Raw genomic sequence first — 22614 nt, 5'->3', positions numbered from 1 at the left:
CGAAGGTAAAAGGTAATTATATCATATGCCGATATGATTACTTCTGCAGATGCTGTTTAGTTTTATTCTGTTTAGGATTATTTTTAGTAATGAAAAAAGATATTTATGACATAATGTCAAACAATATATGATCGAATAATAATAGATCGAAAGAAAAAAGTTATAATAGACAAATGCAATCATCAATTGAGCAGAATTGTCTGTATAGTTGACATTTTTATTGATTAGAATTATTTAGTAGGTACCATATTTGCTATCTCCACTCTCACTAACATTCATTACTTCGTAATACATAGTCTGTTCGGTACTTTTTGACGTTATAATTAGAGGTTAGAATAGCAGTACTGTTAAAATGACATATAAATTCAACTAAGTTTACTCAATTTTGAGATAAAAAAAAAACTCATTTGCAGATGTATCACTTTTTGAAGCTAAAATTATACTTAACCTATAAGAATTGGGAATCGTAGAAAAGTGATAGGAATTTGGCACCGTAACGGGACTGGGATATTGAAAGAAGGAAATTAATACAAAGATAAACATATCAATAGCTATGATGCTATATTTACCCAAAACTCAAATTATAGCAATGAATAAAATAAAAAATACGGAAGAGTCTGATGAAATTTCTAGATATTGCAATGCCTTTATTTTTTTACTTCATAATATGAAACAGCAGACAATAAAATAAAGCAGGTAAACTATGTAATGGTTATATCTGCGATAAATTTTCTCCGATTTTGACAATATTGATCTCATTTGATCCAGATTTATTTTTTCCATCAAAAACAAATCCGACTGAACCGATCTGGTCATCGTGAGTTAAGAAAAAACCTGTATTCAGTAACAAATTTTGAAAACGACGTATAATCAATGGTGTAGCATTGATTATACGTCGTTTTCAAAACTTGTTACTGAATTGCCATACACGTGGAATTTTCCATAAACCAGCTGCAATTGGCTTCTTTAGTGGTGTTGAGATAATTCCATATTCACAATCTACATGCCAAACTGAGCCGAAATCCAAATTTTCATGAACTTTGGTACCCGGGAACCTATTTAAAAATCGATTTTAAGTTTGTATGGGAGCGATTTGTCGAATCACCCCTCGTCGCATTTCGTACTGGGCGGAGCTGTCAAGCAGTTGCCCAGCTGTCAAAAGGTGATTTCAAAAAATCTTTTTGTAATTGAATTTAGGTATCAAAATAAAGTTTTAAAAATCTGAAAAAAATCATACTGGCTTATAAAAAGGTGCTCTTTCGAATAAAATCAAAAAATCAATATATTATTCTTAATTTAAAAACCCAATTGGTGATTGGTACAAATTAAGTACCTTACCAAGAAAAAAATGTTAAATTTAAATTTATACGTTCAATATGTAGTCCGTCCAAAGTCTTACACCGTACATGAAACCGTTTTTAATTAGATTTTGTTTTAGATTTTATAGAGGCATTTTATAATCTTCTCCTGTGTGATAGGGATAGGATTTTTCAAAACACCATCGTTCTTCTTCTGCTATGTTCTGCTATGTTCTCGTTTAGATGTATGCAGGGTACTGCGCCACTTGAGCAGTGGCTGGTATTTTGGGTACTTTTCAGCTACAACTCAGTCAATTTCAGAAATTTAGCAAAACCTCGCGCCGCCCAGCACGGACTTTGTTTTGTACACATTACAGCACCTCCATGTCACGTAATATACCACACCTCTTATCAATTGTGATACCGTAAGCGTACCATACTTTGCGCACCTAGGGCCTAACTTTGCGCACTTTTCAAAAAATCGTTAAACAGTTTTTCTGGTGCATTATGCAAACTTTTTCCCACGAAATACTAGTTAGTGATATGGGGTATGCACTTTGTCTCAGTTTGGATGTAATGATAAATGGAAGAGGAAGACAAATTGATGAGTGAATATGCAGTTGCTTTCCCTCAAATGCTGCAAATAACGTTGTAGAATGACGTAGGTTTTGTTTAAAAATTTGTTTTAGTTTAGATAGCAATACCATAAAGTATTTGTGCACTCTCAATAATACAATAATAACCAAACTTGTTCCACAACAGAATGTAATATTGAAATGTTATTTAAGGGCTGCATACCAATTGCTTGGTCATAACAAAATAAGATTGTCCAACAAAACATGTTATGGAAACGTAATGCCTTGATAATTCAATAATAACAAAACAAGATATAAAAACAGGTTTTGTGATTTCGTAGTTATTAATTTGATATTCCCCTCTGCTCGGGTAGTGTCAGGTTGAATATGTACCACGGGACTCGTACTGCAGTGTGTCCCATCCCATAGCCATCTGCTGTGTGGATCAGGTCTTTGGCAACGAAATTCCAGTGAGAGTGATTGAATCCGCATAGAAGAGGAAAAAATGAATCTGCATAAATTGAGTAAACGACATTCAATACATTCGATGCAGCAGCAGCAGGCGCAACAGCCAGGCCGACAACCGCCGGATGAGCCTGGGGCGAAAGCACTGGATGCTGGCGCCGGAGCTTCCGGGGCATCCGGGGCTGCCGGTGGAGCTTCCAAGCAGCGCAAGAAGGGGAAGTTTAGGGTGAGTAGCTAATATGAATTGTTCGTGCTAATATTACCGGAGCGGGGTCGGATTAGCGTTTGTGTTGCATAATTTATAGGTACACCGGGGTTTTATTGGTTTGAACGTTTTCATAATTCTAATAAATGTGTTTGTTTACGCTGGGATTTAACCACAGAGCAATGAAAGCCGAACTTATAAAACAATGCATGAATGGCTTTGTATTGTACTAGGAATGATGGTGCAATGGTACATAGTAGGTAACGAATAGGATTAATATCTACAAACTAATAAGTCCGATGCACAATGGTTTATTTTCCCATTTTTACGCTCTTAATTAATAGCTCGTAGGATTGAGGAAATAGAGCAATGATGTCTTCGGCATGACCAGCGCCATCTGTTGTCGCAACCACTGTGCGAAACGATCAAACCACACAGGCGGTGAGACAACTGGTCATTCCCTCGAGCACCGTTTAATGGTCAAATCAGTTGGGGTATGACTAACACTACAAAGGCGTGAGGAGATGTGGTAGATGTTTCCTTTTTTGTTATGAGGTGGCATAAGATCGGAAGTTCATTATAATAGACTAGCGAAGCAGTCTGTCAGTTATCAGTGATGAGCATTCGAAATCAAAATTAATAGTATAATTTGAACTCCTTAGATACTGGATTGATTGAGCCTAGAATATTAGAATACAATTGATTACGCGTCTAGAACAGTCAAATTAAAATTTATTGGGTGGGCCAGACGAACAGACATTTTAACTCTATTGTGTACTGAGTAGTTTCCATGGCTATTTTAGACTTCGTATTGTTCGGCCTTGCAATTTTAGCGACAGTGCAACTATCGTATTAGGGTTGCACAGTAAGTAATGCGAAACTCGTGAATGGTTATTGCGACATGAATTAGAATTGAATTTTGTAGGACTGAATTTAGAACGGTTGTCCACTTGAGAAGGTCTAGGGAGTGAAACTACCTCGCAACACAGAAATGTGAGTATTATGATCGAAATATTGTATAAAAATTACTCAATGAAATATATTGCAGCTATGAAGTTGCGCAGTAAAGCAGCTATCCAGATTCGTGTTAAACGCCAACGCTTCCTACAACAGTTAGAGTTTCCGGATCAATCCCCCTTAAAAGTGAGATACAAAATTATTATTTTTTAATTGTGGAGATAGAGAGTTGACGTCTTCTGAAAAGTAAGAGTAAAACAGCCTTTTGCTACCAACTCAGCCACAGCCTTTCAAGTGTGGAATCCACAGTCGTCAAACCAACCGTTAGCTTTTGGGATTATTTCAACCCGATTTCGCATCAGGGTATCCTCCATGATTCTCCCTAGGTTTTCTCCCAAGATTCCTTCAGTAATTTCTCCCAGACTTTTTTCAAGGATTGCTTCCGGGGTTTCCCCTAAGATTATTTTAAATTATCGGTGATTGTGGCCAGGTTTCTTTTGAAGTTTTCTAGCGAGGTTAATTCAGAGATTCTTTGAATGTTTTTTTTCCGGGATTCATTCATTGATTTCTCCCGAGGATCCTTCAATGAACTCTCATGGGACTCCCTTTGTGATTTCTCCTGGAATTCCTTCTGACATTCTTTCAGGCATGTATTCTTCTCGAGGTTCACCCAGGACTTCTTGCGAAGATTCCTTCTGGATTGTTTCAGAGATTCCTTCAAAGGTTTTTCCCAACTTCCTTCAGTAATTCTTCCTGGATTTTCTTGTAGCTATTTCTTTCACAATTTCTTTTGGTATTTTTCTCCCGAGATTCTTTTAATAATTTCTCCAGGAATGCTTATGAGATTCCTTCTTAAATTTCTACTGGGGCTCCAGAATCCTCTCCGTAATCCCTCTTGAGAGTTCAGAATTCCCGAAAAATTCTCGCAAGGAATACGCTATCCTAATAATTTAGGATTTTATCCATAACTATTGGACTTTGTTTTCCCAAAATCCACAAGAATTTTTGTATTTGTTAAGAAAACCCCTTAAATCGTATAATAGAATTTTACCAAATAACAAGCTTGGATGAATGGCTATGTTTTGTGATTTTTATTCATGGAATACAAAAACAACAGGCTAGATTTTCCGGATATGCTTGAACCGGTGCCGGTAGGCTAAGAAAAGGACTTCCTAGGATCATATGCTGCAATATAATGTAACACAAAATTCATGAATTTTCACTAGTATTCATTTTAAACAAGCGTCATGCTAAGAGCAATAAACCTGGGTTGTCTGTATGAATTCCTCCAGAGACTTCTTCTGAAATTCCTCTAGGCATTTCTCCAGGGGTCTCCATTTAATCTAGTGGTTAAGGCTATGGACCGCCAATCCCGAGACGGCGGGTTCGATTCCCGTTCCGGTCGGGAAAATTTTATCGATTCCCTAGGCATAGTGTATCATTGTGCTTGCCTCACAATATACAAATCAATGCAATGGAGGCAAAGAAAGCTTTCCAATTAATAACTGTGGAAGTCTCAAAAGAACACTAAGTTGAAGAGAGGCAGACCAAGTTCCAGGAGATGAGGAAGAAGATTTCTCCAGGAATTTTCTTCACCAATTCCCTCATGGACATCTTGCAGGGCTCCGATAGTAATTGTTTCAGGGCTTGTTCCGAGAAATGCTTCAGGAATTCTTTCCACTTTTTTTTCAGTAATTTTCACAGATACTGCTGAAAGGATTTATCAAAGAATTCCTTCAGAAATGTTCCCATGGTTTCCTGCAGTGTCTTTATCATAGGTTTTTCCAGAGATTCCTTCAAAGATTCCTCCAAGAACTGGTATTTTAGGTATTCTTCCAGGAATTCCTACACGCGTTCGTCCAGGAATTCCTCCAGGGTTTGCTCCAGAGGTTCGTACGTTAATTCTTCCAGGAATTCCTCCGGTAATTCCTCCAGACATTTATTCAGGAATTTAGCTTTAGATTCTTCTAGTAATTGTTTCAGGGATTCCTTCAGGAGTTTTTCCAGGAGTTTCTCCAGGGTTTCTCCAGCAAATCTTTCAGATATTTCTTCAGGAATTGCTTCAGAGATTCCTTCAGGAATTTCAACAGTATTATCGGCAGCGATTTCTTCAAGAATTTGTCCAGTAAGTCCTGCAGGAAGTCCTCTAGAAATTTCTCCAGGGATATCCCAAGCAACACCTGCAACATCATCCAAAATGTGGCTTTCTATGCTTTGGTCTAAATAAGTTGCACTAAAAGCCAGAGTTGATGTACACGTGCTGTAGTCCCATGTACGGGAGCCACATGGCAAGCGAGGTCCCAGGAGCTCTGTACATTTTGAGACTGAAAGTTGTGTGCCTCATTTTTCTCAAGATGTGTCTCATGAGCTTTGTCTCATGCGCTGATTAAATTAGAAAATTTCACGACAAAAACTTCCTAAACGAACGAGAATTGATACCTTAACCTTTGCATTGAGAGTCCCTAGTCGTATCGTATAGACCAACCAGACACTTGAGTTGTGTACGGAAAAAAGTTGTTGAGGTTCTTCGTTACCAAGAAGTTGTTTTTCACCTTAGATACCAACAGCTCACGCAGCGCATGAGACGAGCTCCCCGGGAGCTAGGCGCTAAGCTCGCACCCATCAGATTTACGTGAGCCTCCTAGCAGCGCAGCACACTGCGATTTTGAAGAGCTGGGAGACAATTTGGTAGGAGGCTCGCTGTCACATTTATGTACACATGAGCAATGGGCACACAAAACTAACATTTTGTCAGTTGAGTTGCATTTAAACTCCGAAATTCGTTAAGTTGCGGTTTTGTTTCATATAATTCACAAGTTACCTCGTGTTTGACATGGATTCGTGGAGGCGGAGTTTACATATCTTGGCAAGTGATAATACAGTAAGCATACATTAAATGTTCTATGTAACATGCATGAAACATCTAACTCTGGTTTGTTTGTTCAGATTAGGTTCCAAATGCGTTGCGGAAAACTTGCGCGTCTTTTAATTTTGACAGTTTAATAAAGTAACAAGTAACTTCAGTAGCTTTTATAGTGAGTCGATCAGCACTTCTCTAAGCTTGCTGTTACTGGCTTAGAAATAAGTTGTGTTGCTTGGGATTCCTCCCACAATTCCTCCAGGAATTCTTCCATAGAAATTCAGTAAATCCGCCAGATATTTCTTCAGAAACTCCTCCCGGAATTCCTCCCGGGATTCCTACTGGAATACCTCTAGAGTTTCCTCCAAGAATTTCTCCATAAGTTCATCCAGGGATTCCTCCAGACATTACACTAGGAATTGCTCCAGAGATTTGTCCAGATATTTCTCTACGCATTTCTTCATAATTTCCCGCTGGATTCTTCTAGGAATTCTTCCAGGATTTCCACAAGGGATTTCTCCTGGAATTCCTGCAGATATTTTTCTAGAGATTACTTCAAGTATTTCTAGCGGAATTTCTCCAGAGATTTGTTCCGGAATTCTTCAAGATAATTTTAGAAAGATGCATAATGGAGCCAAGAAATTCTTCAAGAAGTCATCTAGAAATTCTTTCACAATTTTGTGCATGGATTCTTAAAGAGTTCATCCGCGGATTTGTTCAGGAATCCATCCATGAATTTCTTCAGGAATACCCCCTGTAGCTCCTGCAAAAGAATTCCTTCAGATTCTTACAGGAATACATCCTGAGATTTTTTTTCTCCAAGAATCCCTTCAAGAAGTTATCTTTGGATTTCTTCAGGAACTCCTCCAAAGATTCCTCAAGATGTTTTTTTTTTTTCAGATATGTCTTGATTGTGTTGCTTTAGAATGTCCTTCAGGAATTCTCCCATAAATTTGTCAAGGGATTTTTACATAAAATCCCCATGGAATGCCTCAAGGGTTTCCTTCAAAGATTGTTTCTAAATTTGTGTAGTGATTTCTCCAGAAATTTCTCTTGGAATGTCGTTAAGAAGTTCCCTTAAAATTTTCATGGGATTCTTTCGAAAATGATTCCAGTAGATTCTTTTGGAGTTTATTCAGGCATTCCATCGGAAATTCTTAAAATAACTCCTCCAGCGATTTTTCAGATATTTTTCCAAGGGACCCTTCTGGTATTCACCCAGGAAAAATTCTTTCGGAATTTTCTCAGGGACTTCTCCTGGATTTTTTTGTGAATGCACTAGGAATTTCTTCTTATATTCCTCTATACATTTCTTCTCGAATATATCCCAGCGATTCATCCAGGAGTTCAGTGAGTTCCATATATTTTTTTTTCTCGAGGATACGCTTATTTGAGAGTCTTTGTGCCCTTTGTAAATCTTTTGTAAAGTTATTTATATGTGCAACAAAAGGAAAAAATCTCATTACTTCAACTATTCAAATTCGTTCGCTGAACACGAAAAACTCCCAAGAAGCAAAATCGTGCATTTTCTCCTTCATTATGCAACAACGCCACCAAGCCCGGCGACGCGTTCAATTTTCCATCATTTTCCTGACACTGTACCGTCCCAAAGCTCCCAACGAAACTTCTCCCCCGGGAAGAGTAATTAATAATGCCATCCCATCTTGTTCTTTTCCGTTTCTCCCTTCCAGCTCAAGGAACGCTCCAGCTCGTCGGTGCGGGAACGCTTCGTCAACGACCCGGCCTACACGGAGGACGTGCGCCATCTGGCGCTTCCGATGCGCCGGAACAGCGGCCCGGAAAACGTGGACCACCAGTCGTCGTCGGGTCGCAAGTTCTACACGATTCCCAAGAAGAAATCCAACTCGGTGGGGAAGGATTATCTGCGCGGGTCGGGGTACAGTGTGGACGCGGCCGATGTCGGGCGGGATCCTGGCGTGGCGCATAATGTTCAGGTTAAGGTGCGGAGAAAAAAGTATAATTACCATAATAGTTCGGAGATGTTGCGGTTCAATGCGGATGAGGAGTCTAGCAGTTCGGATAATGTGAGGGGGGCGGCGCCGGGGAGGAGTTCAACGCTGGATCGGCGTGGAAGGAGTTTGGATCGGAGGAGTGGCGGGGGAGAGGCTGGGTGGTTTGAGGAGGAAGGCGGGAAGAATCGAAATTTGATCAGGAGACAGAATGCTGCGGAAGGGGAGGGTGATGATGGGGAGGGGGAGATGGGAGAGGAAGAGAAGGATGGTAGAAGTAAGTTTCAAATTGGAAAGCGATTTCTGAAAGGGGAAATCGGGATTAAGAGCTTCAATTATTATTTGCTGAAGGAGGGGTTGAAAACTTCCAAGAAGAATTTGTTGAAACAACGTTCGGCGCCTGCGGAAGGAATTGGGGCTGTTGGGGGAGCAAGTTTGTCCAGAAGCGAAGAGAACATTTACGAGGAGATTTATTTCGAAGAGAAGCCAAACGATCCGAGCGACGAGAAAATTCAGTTTATTGATTGCGAATTGTGTGTCCAGCAGTGCAATAACAGTAACTGCGAAGCGTGTCATAGCCATGTTTCGAAACATAAACTACACGAGCACAACCATCATCAGCAGAAGCAATCGGAGAAGCAGAACATTTACGAACAATTGAAACAAGTGCCACCGCCTCAAGGGCCGGTTTCTGGTCTGCCACAGTATAAGGCAGCGGTGAAATCGTTGGACATTGATGATTTGAACATGTACCACTCGTCGTCCTCTACGTACGGTACGGCAGCGAGCAATGTTCTCCAGTACCAGTCGTACAATCCCAATAATCCCAATGTTTTCAAATTGGAAACAACACCAGTTGCATTCGGTTGTGAGTATAATCCCATCCAGCAGGTCTATTACAAGGCGCAGTATGGAACGCTGCCCGGGGCGGCGAGTATGTCGGGTCAACAACGCCAAAGCATCTATCAACAACCGCAAAATCTAATTTCGACTAACTCGGGCTTTTACCAGCAGATTAGTAGGAAGAAATCTTCTTCCTCATCGGATTCTCTGCAAGCCCGGATGCAACGTGAACTCTACCAGCAAGCGAGCTTGTACTACTATCAGCGTGAGGCTGCTGCAGTTCAAAACGCCCAACCGCAAGATCCGCAAATCTACAAAACAAGCTCTAATGCATCCATTCTAAGCGAGACGTCAGCTCGAAGTGAGAATTCCCTGAAGCAACCACGCACCGGTAACATGTCCGACTCATCCCTCGGTGACTCGTTGTTCTCGTATCCGGCCAATCGGCGCTATTTTGGCAGTTCCGAAAGTTGTCGCTTCGCTTCCGAGTGTCGGCGCTGTAGTCTTGACGTAGACAAATGTAGCTTCTCGGACACTTGCCGGTATGACTGTCGAAACTGTGACTGCTCCTCGAGCTATTTCTCGTCCGATTTCGACGACACCGGCACCGGCAGGAAGAGCCACTCTCGCCAATCCGGGAACAATTTGGTGCAGGATAATTATAACATTCCCGCCTATGCGGAGGACTTCATGAAGCACGTCAGCAACGTGAAACGGAACCAGTTGGGATCATCTCCCTATCCGCAACATCCGCAGCAAAAACAGACAGCGAGCGGAAAGATTTATGAAACCCCTACCACGTATGCCGGGATTACAAAGAAAACCCCCTCCCATCGAGAGCATACGTACGAAACATTGAAATCCAATCCGTACGGCAGCACCGGCATCCGAGCAACTCACAAATACGACGAAAACACCAAACTGTCAATCAGTCAAAGTCACGAGCTGTTGTTGTCCCCTTCCCGGAACAAGTTCCCCATCGAAGGGCGTCATTCGCCACGCTTCGGCCCTAAATCCTCCAACACCCTCCCGACCTCCATCCCAACCAAAGCAAAAAGCACCGACTTTGGCCTACCCTCCCTCGACACCCTCCCGAAACCCTTCACATCCACCGGACCACCTCGGGCGACTTTGTCAAACTTGAATCACGACTACGCAGAAATCACCCAACTACCATCCTCGAGCAAACCACAGCCACCGAAAGATCCAAAGCAAACACCACCTCCTCCGCTACCCCCCGCCGCAACCCACCCGAAACGCTCCACCGTGAAATACACCGCTCCCCAACCTCCGAAAGCCACCACTACGCAACCCGTACCGTCAACCACCGCTCGTCGTCAAGCACCCCCAATCCCGACAAACCCCCCTCTCGACCCCGCTGCAACTTCCGCCGACGCCAGAGATAAATCCCTGCCGCGGCGTGACAGGGCCGAGTTCGAACGGAGCAAACGAGGTGCGGCCGCTGCCGTTGCTGCCACCATACAGGACCTGGTAGCACCGACCCTCACTCCCACACATTCCAAGCGGAAACAGGACTCCGCTGCTGCTGGTCAACAGCAACAGCAATCAGCAGCAGCAGCCCCGCCGAAGAAGGAGGTGAAGAAAAAGATGCAGCAGCAACAGGCCAAGTCGAAGGAGCAGGAGGACGACGACGACGATGGCAATTTTACCGACGACGAGGACGATGAGGTGTTTCTCAGTGATAAGGTGGCTGTTGGCTACGAGAAGCCCAAATATGGAAGCGGCCGGAAGCAGCAACAGCAGCAGGTGAGTGTGATTTGTTTTAGTCTTGATTACGGTGTGCGGTGTGTGAGCGAGTATAATTTATCTTTGATCAATTTGGGAATTAATTTTCGATCAGAGCGAGGTGATAGGATGGGAAATGTGGGAGTGGCTTGCTTGCAAGAATTTAGAGTGAAGAGAAGGTAGATTTTCGATAGATTAGCTAATGGATGACCGGACCAGGTGGGTATTTTTGGGTCTCGATTGATTGATGAAGAAAGATGAATTTGTGATTTTCGGCACGATAGCGGAAAAGATTATCCGGTCTTGTCTAATTTACCTTGGAACTAAATTACAGTTTGCTGGGCTATCTTAATTTGGTTTAGAAGATAAATATGCCTTTAAACTAATGAAGGCCATGAACGAGCAAAAGATGTTATTTTTGTCAATTTTCTCATTATTTTGCTAGAGGTACAGTGTGTTCAATAAGTTCAAATACACAATCAATTAGAATTAATTTTTCATCTGCAATTTACATAACACTAATCAAATTATATGCACATGCTTTGAAATAAGCTGTCCTCTATCTTTCTGTTATAATTGCAAATGTATCTCAAGTTTGTTACGACCGAAACGCTAGCCTTAGATTGATATTTTGTCTAGTTTTGATTGAGTAATGGTGTTAAGTTGAATCAAATCAGATTATTGCGCTCTGCATTAGTGGTAGCTACTATGATCATACAAAATAAGCTATAAGACTCAGATTGGGCGAAGTACCGAGTCGTTTTATCTTTATCCTAAAACTTTATAAAATTGTCCCTGTAGTGGGTTCCGAAAGTGGGTCGTTCGTCGTATGAAGAGGCAAAGAGTTTCAGACCTATCAGTTTGACCTCTTTTCTTCTGAAATGCTTGGACACATGTTGATCATCACATCCGTGATGTTCATCTGGCCAACGCGCCTCTTCATGTGAACCAACATGCCTACCAATCTGGTAAGTCCACTGTGGCTCTTTTACACAAAGTTGTTTATGATATTGAGAAAGCATTCACACAAAAACAATCTAGTTTGGGTGTTTTCTTAGATATTGAAGGTGCTTTTGACAACATGCCTTTCGATGCCATATTGGAAGCAGCACGGCGTCATGGGATATCTCCAATGATCTCCAATTGAATTTACCAAATGCTCAAACACCGAAATCACTTTTCCACATTGCGTCAAGCAGCGATTGAGTGTTTGTGGATGTGTGAAGAATTAGCATTAAGTTAAAATTCACAAATACAAAGAAATCAAAAAAAAAAACAGATTAATCCACCTAGTGGTGATAGTGCCTTCCTCGTCAAATATGTACTCATGATCTTTCCGTCGATGCAATCAATCTTGCCTTAGAGTTAGTGATCAGCCCCAAATCTCTGTGCTTTGGTAACGAACGAGAAGGAGGAAATGCTCATAACAGCGATCTGGGACTGTACCGCTTACGAGTTTCTGAATCATGAGAATGCTGTATTTAGAAAATCCAGAATTTTATAAAGGTCATCATCGAATTATGGCACTTTTTCCGACGTTATGTTCAACGTATGGGCAGATCAGAAAGTATCAGTCCTTTCAGTTGACTGCTTGACCACCATCACTGGAGACTGTTTCATACAAAGATGACAATTACTAGCCAGGATTAAATTTTTTTCACAGAAATCACTTTGACAAAGTTTTATCTGCACACTTTATGCTATATTTTATTATCATTGGTTGCAAGATTCATGTAAAATTTTTTATGAAGTAATTAATTTGAATTGCCAATGCTAATCACATTCAAATATCAACCACATTATAGATCTCGCCCTCCACCCAGTAAACCACAGATCGTAATGGGAAGTGCATTCAAAGTCGTATGTCTCGCTGTCAGAAATCAAAATCGTATAAACTGTTGAGTCTTGTGATAAAAAAATGTCTATGTTCAATTGTATATAAATTGTTGCTGCGATTTGTTTTGGATTAAGTTTGTTGTGTATAGAGCAAGTCATAAATAGCGCTAATTGAAGTCGTCGCTGTTTGCATACGCTTACAAGTCATATATAATGTTAGTAAAGTTTGGTTGAGAATCGTAATGACTTAATGAATTTCGGCCCCGCGACGAGCTGATTAGATGGTGTTGGATGCAAAATGAAAAAAGCATACTATTTGCCTTGCTAATCACCGCCTGGCCGCTGATTATGTTTTGCGACTGGACACATTCTGTCTATCAATAATGATATTCGGGCAAACTTAGGCAGTGTTCATAGTTACCGAAGGAAGACATTTGTCTCACAATTATTCCTACATGAACAGTGAACTTTTCCAGCGACGACGACAACGACGACGACGACGTCTTCGTCAAAACGTACACTCGGTGCGGGACTAATGTAGTAAACAAAACACGTCGTAATAAGTGCAAACCCAACTCGCTACAAGTTGTACATAAATTGACAACTCATCATTAGGAATACTATATATCTGTACAGCACTATAATAAATGGAATCGCAATGACTTAGAAAAAATTGCAGCCCGTTCTTCATATCAGCATTCATGTAGGAAGGCAAAGGCAATTTCATGGTTGGTTTAGAAAGCTTTAGCTTATATTGACCAAAATTTGTGCTCTTCTCAAGGCAGATCAGTTAGTACAATGGTATGGGCTTGGACTCACAATCTCGAGGTGCCGTGTTCTACGCTAGGTGTCAACTTTTTTTATAGCTAATTTCAGACATCGTATTACATATCACCCGAAGTCGTATTTTATTCTTTCGATCGATTATTTGGGACATCGTTATGATGGTTATATGAAATCGCGAAATATCGTCTGAAGTATGTATATGGCCTCCACTTTGGTACGTTTATAGCAGTTTTGTGCAGTATATACGATTGAATAGGTTCTTATATAGTAGTGTTTAGCACAAATTATACAGACCAAAATGTTCGCTGGGCAGTCACATCAAAATTTTGTGCAGTAATTTTAGACGCAAATAAAGATTTAAAAGAATGTTCGGGGCTGATGCGCTTGAATTTTATTTTTTCCATACAACGTTGACCCATCCTACTGTAAATTTACGTCTCAGGAATCCAAAATGGTGTGATTTGATGGGATCACTTTAGTTTTTTATAGGTTTTTGCATCTCTTACACATATCCATCGCTTGCATTGATTTAGTTCATTTTCGTAATTCCGCTGAAGAACTCAACGCTGCTTCTGCAACACCACCTGTGGCCTCTTACGTAGTCTGAGTCTATTTTGTATTGCTTACGAGACCCCCGGAACTAAAAATTCTACCGGTAGTAACTTCGGTGGACTGTGGCTATTTTCTTATTATCCATGCATCAGGTTACTGACAAAAAAAGCGATTTGATGTACCGCAAGCATGGGTTTGATGCAATTTTATACATGTCCACTTCCAGTGGGACACCCTTAACCGGATCCGGAAAATTTACATGGTTCATTTTTACATTTGACCAATTCCGGCAGGACACCTGAACCGGTTGTGGAACACTACCGGTGGTCTCTAACGTAATCTGAGCTGATTTTCTTGAAAACCGTTCATCAGCTTATCGAAAAAACCGCGATTTGATAAAGCGCATGCATGAAGTTCGGTTCCCTTCTACATTTGACCACATCCGGAGGGACACCGGGAACCGATTCCGGGACACTACTAGTTTTCCCAAGCATGAACTGAGATATTTTTTTGGTAACCGTTCATCAGGATACCTTAAAAGCCATTTGATGTGTCGCGAATATTTTTTGGTTCTCTTTTACATTCGGCCACTTTCAGCGAAACACCTCGACCCGATTCCTATCAGTAGTTTCTATTGTGGGCTTAGCTTTTTTTCTTGCTGATCGTACAAGTTATCGAAAAGGGCACGATTTGATGTGTCGCATGTATGAATTAAGTCACTTCCGGCGGGACACCAGGAACCGGTTCCGGGATGCTACTGATTCAGATATGATCTGAGACTCTTTTCCTGCTTACCGTTCCTCAGGGTATAGAAAAAGCTGCGATTTGATGTGTTGCATGCATGGGTTTGGTTCACTTGTATATTTGGCCACTTCCGGCGGGTTACCCGGAACCAGTTCCGGAACACTACCGGATCAGATATGGTCTGAGACTATTTTCCTGTCTACCGTTAATCAGGTTATGGAGAAAGCTGCGATTTGATGTGTCGCATGCATGGGTTTGTTTCACTTTTATATTTGGCCACTTCCGGCGGGAAATCCCTGAACCGGTTCCGGAACGCTACCGGTTCAGGTATAGTTTGCGACTGTTTTCCAGCTTACTGTTCATCAGATAATCGAAAATGCCGTGGTTTGATGGGTCGCATGCATGGGTTTGTTGCAATTTCATGTCTGGTCCCTTTTTGGGGTACCGGTCCGGAACACCTAAATGGCTATAACTCCGAAACGGCTGGACCGATTCAAACCATTTTCAATAGGAAACAATGGGACAATATTCCGCGTCGATTGAAACCAAAAGTGTTGAAATCGGATGATATTTACTACCCAAAGGGAGGTGATATTTTTGTAAGCATACACACATACACACGCACACACACACATACATACATACACACACATACACACACACATACACACACAGACATCATCTCAACTCATCGAGCTGAGATGAATAGCATATAAGACTTGGCCCTCCGGGGGTTCTATCAAGACTTCATTTTTGGAGTGAACATAGGGTGTCGGGATGCTTCGTTGGCATAGTCCCCTCGTTCGGCCTATCTCAAATCTAGCCAAAAACTCAAAGAAACTCGCATAACTGGATATCGGAAAAGCTATGCGGCAAACAACTGTAACATTTCGTTTCAATTTGAGCACTTTGGAGCATTAAAATTGAATGAAAATGTCACTTTGTTTAGCTTTTGTAGACGCCATGATTCTTTGGCTTAGTGGGTTGTCTATACACATGATCATAAATGGCATGATTCTGGAACATTTCGAACTGACTTTTCAATAACACAACATTTGATGCGACAGTCGAAGACTCTATTTTGAACTTGTATACTTGTTTTCAACGAATAATAAATATTTTACAAATTGAATGTGGGCCGAATATTGAGGACATTTTTTTCACTATGTACCCAAATCTTGGCCCATCAGTAAAATGAGGTCAACAACACCGATAAAGTGACGTCAACAACATTGCTTGCGTAAGAACCAGAAAAAACGAATAGAAAGAAAGATTTTGTGTACGGTGACTGTAAAAATATAACAGAATAATAGGGTTGAATTGTTTTCGTTAATAAATTAAGAAAGAACTTTAGTTTAAGTAATTTATTTACAGTTTTTTGAAAATTTGGTTCCAAAAGTGTAATTTACAAGTAAGATTGGTGAACAAACAGAGATAATACTTCAGCAGAAATATTGAAAAAATGAGATAATAAGTGGTTCTAGTGCACGGAAAGCAATAGGCCAACGTTGTATCCACTAATAGGCCAATTTTTGTACCATAGACCAACGTTGCATACCATCGCATCGAATCTTTTCAACTTAATTAAGTAAATTCTTCAATATTTACGTTAGTTTACTTACAATTGGTAAAACATGCATTGCCTAGAGTGTGTAATAGGGTCAACATATTATTTCTAGTGGTATTAATTCATGAGTTATGGTCAAAATTGTCAAGGCGGCATGCAAATTAGGCCAAGGAATGGTACATATACCCTATAGCCTTTCGGTACACCTTGGTGTACGAGAAAGGCAAAAAGTGTTTGTGGATAACTCCCCAAGGGGAGTCTTATCACCACTTTTGTGAAATCTCGTAGCAGCTAATGAGGCAATATGGCCTTTCGGTAAAGCCGAGTAAAACATCTATTGTTCTTTTCACGGAAAGGCGAGTTCGGCTGTTCGGGCTCGTATGAAGTTGATCATCAATATTAACTTCTTTTCTCGATCAGCCTTGATAGCTGTGCAGTGTCGGTAGCGATTGTCTCAATTGGCTAAAGAATAACACTACGGACCGCCTGTTCCGGTGGTAAGAGTCCACCAACAGGTGACCCCTAATTCATGGTGTGGTGCGGCTTCATGCTTAGGAATGAATGGCTAGGGGGGTCTGATAAAAACCTAACCGCAAACGGAGCCTGTAGAGTACCAGGGCGCCCTCCACAGTATGTTGCCATTACTGCGCTAACCGGAGCAATGGTGCAGTGGACCTTGTGTTTCTCCGAGACAATCAGCTGCCCTTCTTTGGTCTCACTTGAGGCTAAATATGGGCGGGATTATGAAGATGTTGTTAATTAGATTAAATTTTCACCTATATGGTTTCGGATTATGCGATTTGCACAGTGTATTCTGTGTATCCTCGCCTTTGGCGTATTTCAATCGATACCGATCTGGTTTTGTTGTCGTTGTTCTTTGTTGTGCTGTTGTTGCGAAGAGTTTAATCTTGCCTAGTTTGGGTAGTGGCTACGGTAAGGATAGCTCAGATCAATCTTCAGCATAAAAGAACAGCAACAATCAATCTTTGCAAACTTATGCAAAATGGTTCAGCTCAAGTGGCATTGGTCCAAGAAATTTACTTCCGTAAGGGGAATTTCTATCTAGTAAACCTTGTGAACCCGGTGTTTGCTACTTTCAGTAAACATGAAATGGCAAACTCGCGTGTCATGCCTCGAGCCTGTGTGCTTGTTAACAACGCAATAGTTGCTACACTCATCTCTGAACTATCACAATTGATGTATCTGCAGCTCAGACATTAATTTGAGATGAGAGGCTTCAGTTTGATGGAGTACTTAAGTAGTACAGGTTTTGCATTACTTAACATAGGCAACCGCCCAACCTTCATGGTATCTGCTAGAGAGGAAGTGTTAGACATAACGCTTTGCTCTAGTAGAATTAGTCACGAGCTGACCAATTGGCATGTGTCAGATGAAGAATATTTATCTGAACATCGCTACATCCTTTTTGAACTTTTAAATATTACTTCGCAAACATTGCGTTTCAGGAATTCCCGAGTATCATCCATTGACACTCCAAGTGATTTAGATGATGCCGTTGATACTACAACGGCCTTCATCATGGAAGCTTTTGAAGAAGCTTGCCCTCTGCGGTCTGTGAAGACCACAAGAGGAACCCCTTGGTGGAACTCTGATCTGGCGAAGCTTAGAAAACAATGTAGAAAGAGTTGGAACAGACGACGTTCGGCTGGATCGGAGGCTTTCAGGTCGGCTCGCAAGGCCTACCAGAAAGCTCTTCGGTCTGCTGAACAATCCGGCTGGAAAAACCTTTGTACAAATGTTTCCAGTCTGAGTGAAGCCAGTCGATTGAACAAAACCCTTGCAAAATCTAAGGATTTTCAAGTGAACGAACTTCGTTTGCCAAATGGTGATTTCACTTCCTCTGATGAGGAAGTTTGGGAATGTTTATTCAGTACACATTTCCCCGGATGTGTGAATGTTACATCTCCGGATGAACCTGATGTCTTTTCTTGTAGTTACGATTCCCTGGCTTTGGCTCGGAGTTTTGTAATTATAGAATCGATTGAGTGGGCCCTTAATAGCTTTGCTCCTTTCAAATCTCCTGGGGCAGATGGGATTTATCCTATTTTGCTTCAGAAGGGAATTGATCATTTCAACATGTTTTGAAAAAAAAATACTTGTTTGCAGTTTTGCTACAGGGTATATTCCCAAATCCTGGCGGGATATTACTGTCAAGTTTATTACGAAAGTGGGTCGTGCGTCGTATGAAGAAGCAAAGAGTTTCAGACCTATCAGTTTGACCTCTTTTCTTCTGAAATGCTTAGAACGCATTGTGGATCATCACAACCGTGATGTTCATCTGGCCAACGTGCCTCTTCATGTGAACCAACATGCCTACCAATCTGGTAAGTCCACTGTGACTCTTTTACACAAGGTTGTTTACGATATCGAGAAAGCATTCGCTCAAAAGCAATCTTATTCGGGTGTTTTCTTAGATATCGAGGGTGCCTTTGACAATGTGCCTTTCGAAGCCATATTGGAAGCCGCACGGAGTCATGGTATATCTCCAATGATTTCCAATTGGATTCATCAAATGCTCAAAAACCGATATCTCTTCTCGACATTGCGTCTAGCAGGGATTAGGAAATTGAGTGTTTGTGGATGCCCCTGAGGGGGAGTCTTGTCACCGCTTTTGTAGAATCTCGTAGCAGATACGCTATTGAGGCAACTCAATAATAGCGGTTTTCCTACTTATGGTTTTGCCGACGACTACCTAGCATTGTTAGTTGGTATGTGTATCACCACCCTTTTCGACCTTATGCAAAGCGCTTTTCAGGTAGTTAAGGGTTGGTGTCGCCGGCGTACTTTTGGTACAACTTGGGGTCTAAAACCCAAGTATATCAAATGGATTTACACAACTGTGGTTCGGCCAATACTGGCTTATGGATGTCTGGTGTGGTGGCAAAAGAGCGAAGTGAGAACGATCCAATCAAAGATAGGCCATTTGCAAAGGATGTGCGTAATGGCGATGTCTGGATCGTTCTCTTCAACTCCCACGGCAGCGCTCGAAGCTCTCTTTGACGTAGCCCCACTACACATTCATCTCAAACAAGAAGCAGTTTCTTGCACTTACCGTCTACGGGTACTCGGTCTACTAGAGGAAACTCCTGTAAACCGCACATCAACACACACCTCGTTGTTTCCACTATTGGTGAATTGGGCCAAAGTGGTCCTTGCTCCAAATGATCTTACAATTGCTTGTAATTTTCCATAGGGTAAATGTACCAATGGTGGTGCTATTAGTAGCTCCTTTTTCTAAAATAATTGAATAAAATTAATAAGACCACAAAATAAAAAGTCTGAAAACGTTAATCGGTAGTTTTTCACTTAAATTTGCTGGAAAAAAAAAAATGCAAAAACCATTGTTTATTTCAGTTTTTGTCAATAATTTACTTGCACCAACTATAGGTACATGGTTCCTATTATGGAGGTAAACTTTAACATTGGTTCCTATAGTGGCGCATCCCATTGAATTCTTATGGGACCCACCACTATAGGAACACTAAGGACTGTATCGGAAATTAACTATAAACGTTCACCATTGCCTAAAAAATAATCTATTCGAAATAAACATAATTTTATTTTTGGAGATGCTATATAAATCTTTAAAATAAAGAATGGCAGTTCTGATTTTCAAAAAATAATCGTTTAAATTGGACTTTTATCTCAAAGATTGCACATATGTTTTTAAAATTTTGGACACCCCCTAAAAATTTCAAATAGCGAAAACTGTGGAAAAATATTCAATTTTTTCTCTTATTTTTGCGCAAATATATTCTTTTCCAGAATGCTCATGATATAGGAAAATTATTTTTATCAAGAAAAATTTCTTCCGTGGTTTAGCGCAATTCTTAAAAATGAAAAAATGGCCATTTTTCGAGGAACTCTTTTTTATGCGATTTTAAAGAACAATTACGCAAATAAAAAATACATCAAGTTAAAAATTCGCATTTTTTTCAATTGGGCATGTATTTAAATTAATTGAAGAGGTAGTTTTACCAGAGAACGGAATTTTATAACCTCTGAAGATATTTAAAACAGAGCGTCAAAGTTCGACCAAAAAGTAGGTGTTTTTTGGGTTAGACCATTTTCTACATGATGGAGGGTTTTCTATCCAAAATAAGAATTTTAAAAGTCGGTTTTGAGTGATATGTTATGTGTACATAACTGCTAGTAATAATCATCATTTTCCAGATTTTTCCCCCTACAAATTTTTTTCGTTACAAATTATTGAAACGTTAAAAAGATTTTAGAAAATTGCCTTTTGTACAGATTGTTATTTTGTGTGGTGTACTCATTTAACCATATTTTCCATAATACTAAACATTTTCCAAATTTCTTCAAGCTGTTCTAAACTTAACTATATTGTGAAGATTTCATAGAAGAACCGAAATAAAAAGACCAACCATGCTTCGAGATAGAGCATTTTGAATGTTTATAGTTAATTTCCGATACAGTCCTTACCACCACTTTAGGTACATAGGAGCAAAAAAGTTAAGGAAAATAATTTAACATAGGTTTTCCGCCAAATCCTGAACACAAAACTGAATTAATGTTATTAATTAGGTATGATGCATCTATTAAAAATGCCATTTGCAAGCTTTTTGGTCGAGATAGTGCTAAATTGCCACTACCACCACTATTGGTACTACCTCCACCGGCAAGGGAGCTTTTACCCTATAAAACATTTTCCACGAAATTCCCTTCCCGGGAAGAGTGGACATCTGGATATCAGGAGAGAAATATTTCAGACGGCATCGTATGTTACTCTGATGGCTCCCTTCTCGAAGGTCGAGCAGGTGCTGGTGTTTATTCTCGTGAGCTAAGGCTGTATCAGTCTTACTCACTTGGTGGACACTGCACCGTTTTTCAGGCCGAAATCTTTGCTCTTATGTGCGGAGTGCAATCAGCACTTCAGCAGGACATAATGGGCAAAGTAATATACTTCTGTTCAGATAGCCAAGCTGCTATTAAAGCACTTGTTTCGGCCAACTCCAGGTCGAAGATAGTTATCGCTTGTCGAGCTCAAATCGAGGAGCTGAATTCAGCAAACGGTGTTCACCTTGTATGGGTACCTGGCCATTCATCCATTGCTTGAAAATGAATTGGCTGATGAATAGCTCGCACTGAAGCATCACATGACTTCATTGGCTCTGAGCCAGCTATTCCGGTATCCAAGTGTTGGGTAAAGCTTCAGATTGACACCTGGGCTGCCACTCAGCACAAACAATACTGGAATAGTTTGGAGTCATGTCGTCAAACAAAATTGTATTGTAATGAGCCATCTCTAAGGGTGGCAAAGTATCTTACAAATCTGGCAAAGCAGAATTGCAGCATACTGGTCAAAGCGTTGACTGGCCACTGCCGACTCAGTTATCACATGGCGAATATTCAGCAAGTTGATACATTTGCATGTGATAGCTGTGAATACGATTAAGGAACTTCGTATCATTTGACATGTAAATGTCCAGTTTTTGCGCAACTGCGTTTTCGAGTACTCGGTAAACACTTCTTAAGTGAAATTCACTTCAAAAACCCGAATCTTCATGACGTTATGTTGTTTTTGACCCGCTGTGGTAAAGAGCTATAGGCTCTTTTTACGCTTTATGTGTTATTACAGTGCTCTTTTCAGGGCGCTGTTTGAGCCCATTGTGGTACGCTTATGCGTGTATGACGATCCTATTCCCTTACCGGTTCTTTTCTATGTCCCATCCTTTTCCCTCCCCTGCTGCCTCAGGTAAATGATGATTAAGCTCGTGTTTATGGCGATGGCACAAGTTTCCCAAATGGTGGAGAATGTGCATCTGGAGCCGACCTACTGATACCTGTTTAAATCCTGAAAATTTCTAAAATTGTCCCCGCACCTGTTTTAATGATTTTTTTTGTGTAAAAAAGCAAGGCTGCGTCTGTTCAACCCATAATTACAGGGGGTGGCCAATATGTTTCGAATAGGCAACTCTCTTTTTTCTCTGAAAAAGTTCGACAAGCTGTAAATGTTCATAGCATGCATCAAAAGTTCTCATGTTTCGACTGTTTGTTACGGCTGTTCGAGCCCGTATGAAGTTGATCATCAATATTAACCTTCACGTAGCCGACCCCGGGCAACTCATTTTAAAAATGCTGGCATTTCGTCAATTTTCATCCGTTATTTTTTTGAAGTTGCCCTCAATCGATCATAAATTGGTGTTAGTTTATTATACTCGAGTGACC

The 22614-nt window shown here is 40.7% G+C and overlaps 1 protein-coding gene across 2 annotated transcripts in view; it reads left to right on the top strand.

Moving 5' to 3' along the window:
- The first annotated feature begins 2250 nt into the window (after window positions 1–2250).
- LOC115265256 (uncharacterized) overlaps window positions 2251–22614 on the top strand; it is a 114268-nt gene continuing 93904 nt past the window's right edge. For both annotated transcript variants that reach the window (XR_009997982.1, XM_062853532.1), the window contains exons 1-2: window positions 2251–2564; window positions 8052–10940. Coding sequence is in view for 1 of the 2 variants with exons in the window: in XM_062853532.1 (XP_062709516.1) it covers window positions 2379–2564; window positions 8052–10940 (3075 nt within the window). In the remaining variant the exon portion in view is untranslated. The remainder of the gene's footprint in view (window positions 2565–8051; window positions 10941–22614) is intronic.

This window comes from Aedes albopictus, chromosome 2 (genome assembly GCF_035046485.1).
Source record: "Aedes albopictus strain Foshan chromosome 2, AalbF5, whole genome shotgun sequence".
Classification (NCBI taxonomy): Eukaryota; Metazoa; Arthropoda; class Insecta; order Diptera; family Culicidae; genus Aedes; species Aedes albopictus.
This window is presented reverse-complemented; position numbering and strand designations above follow the sequence as displayed.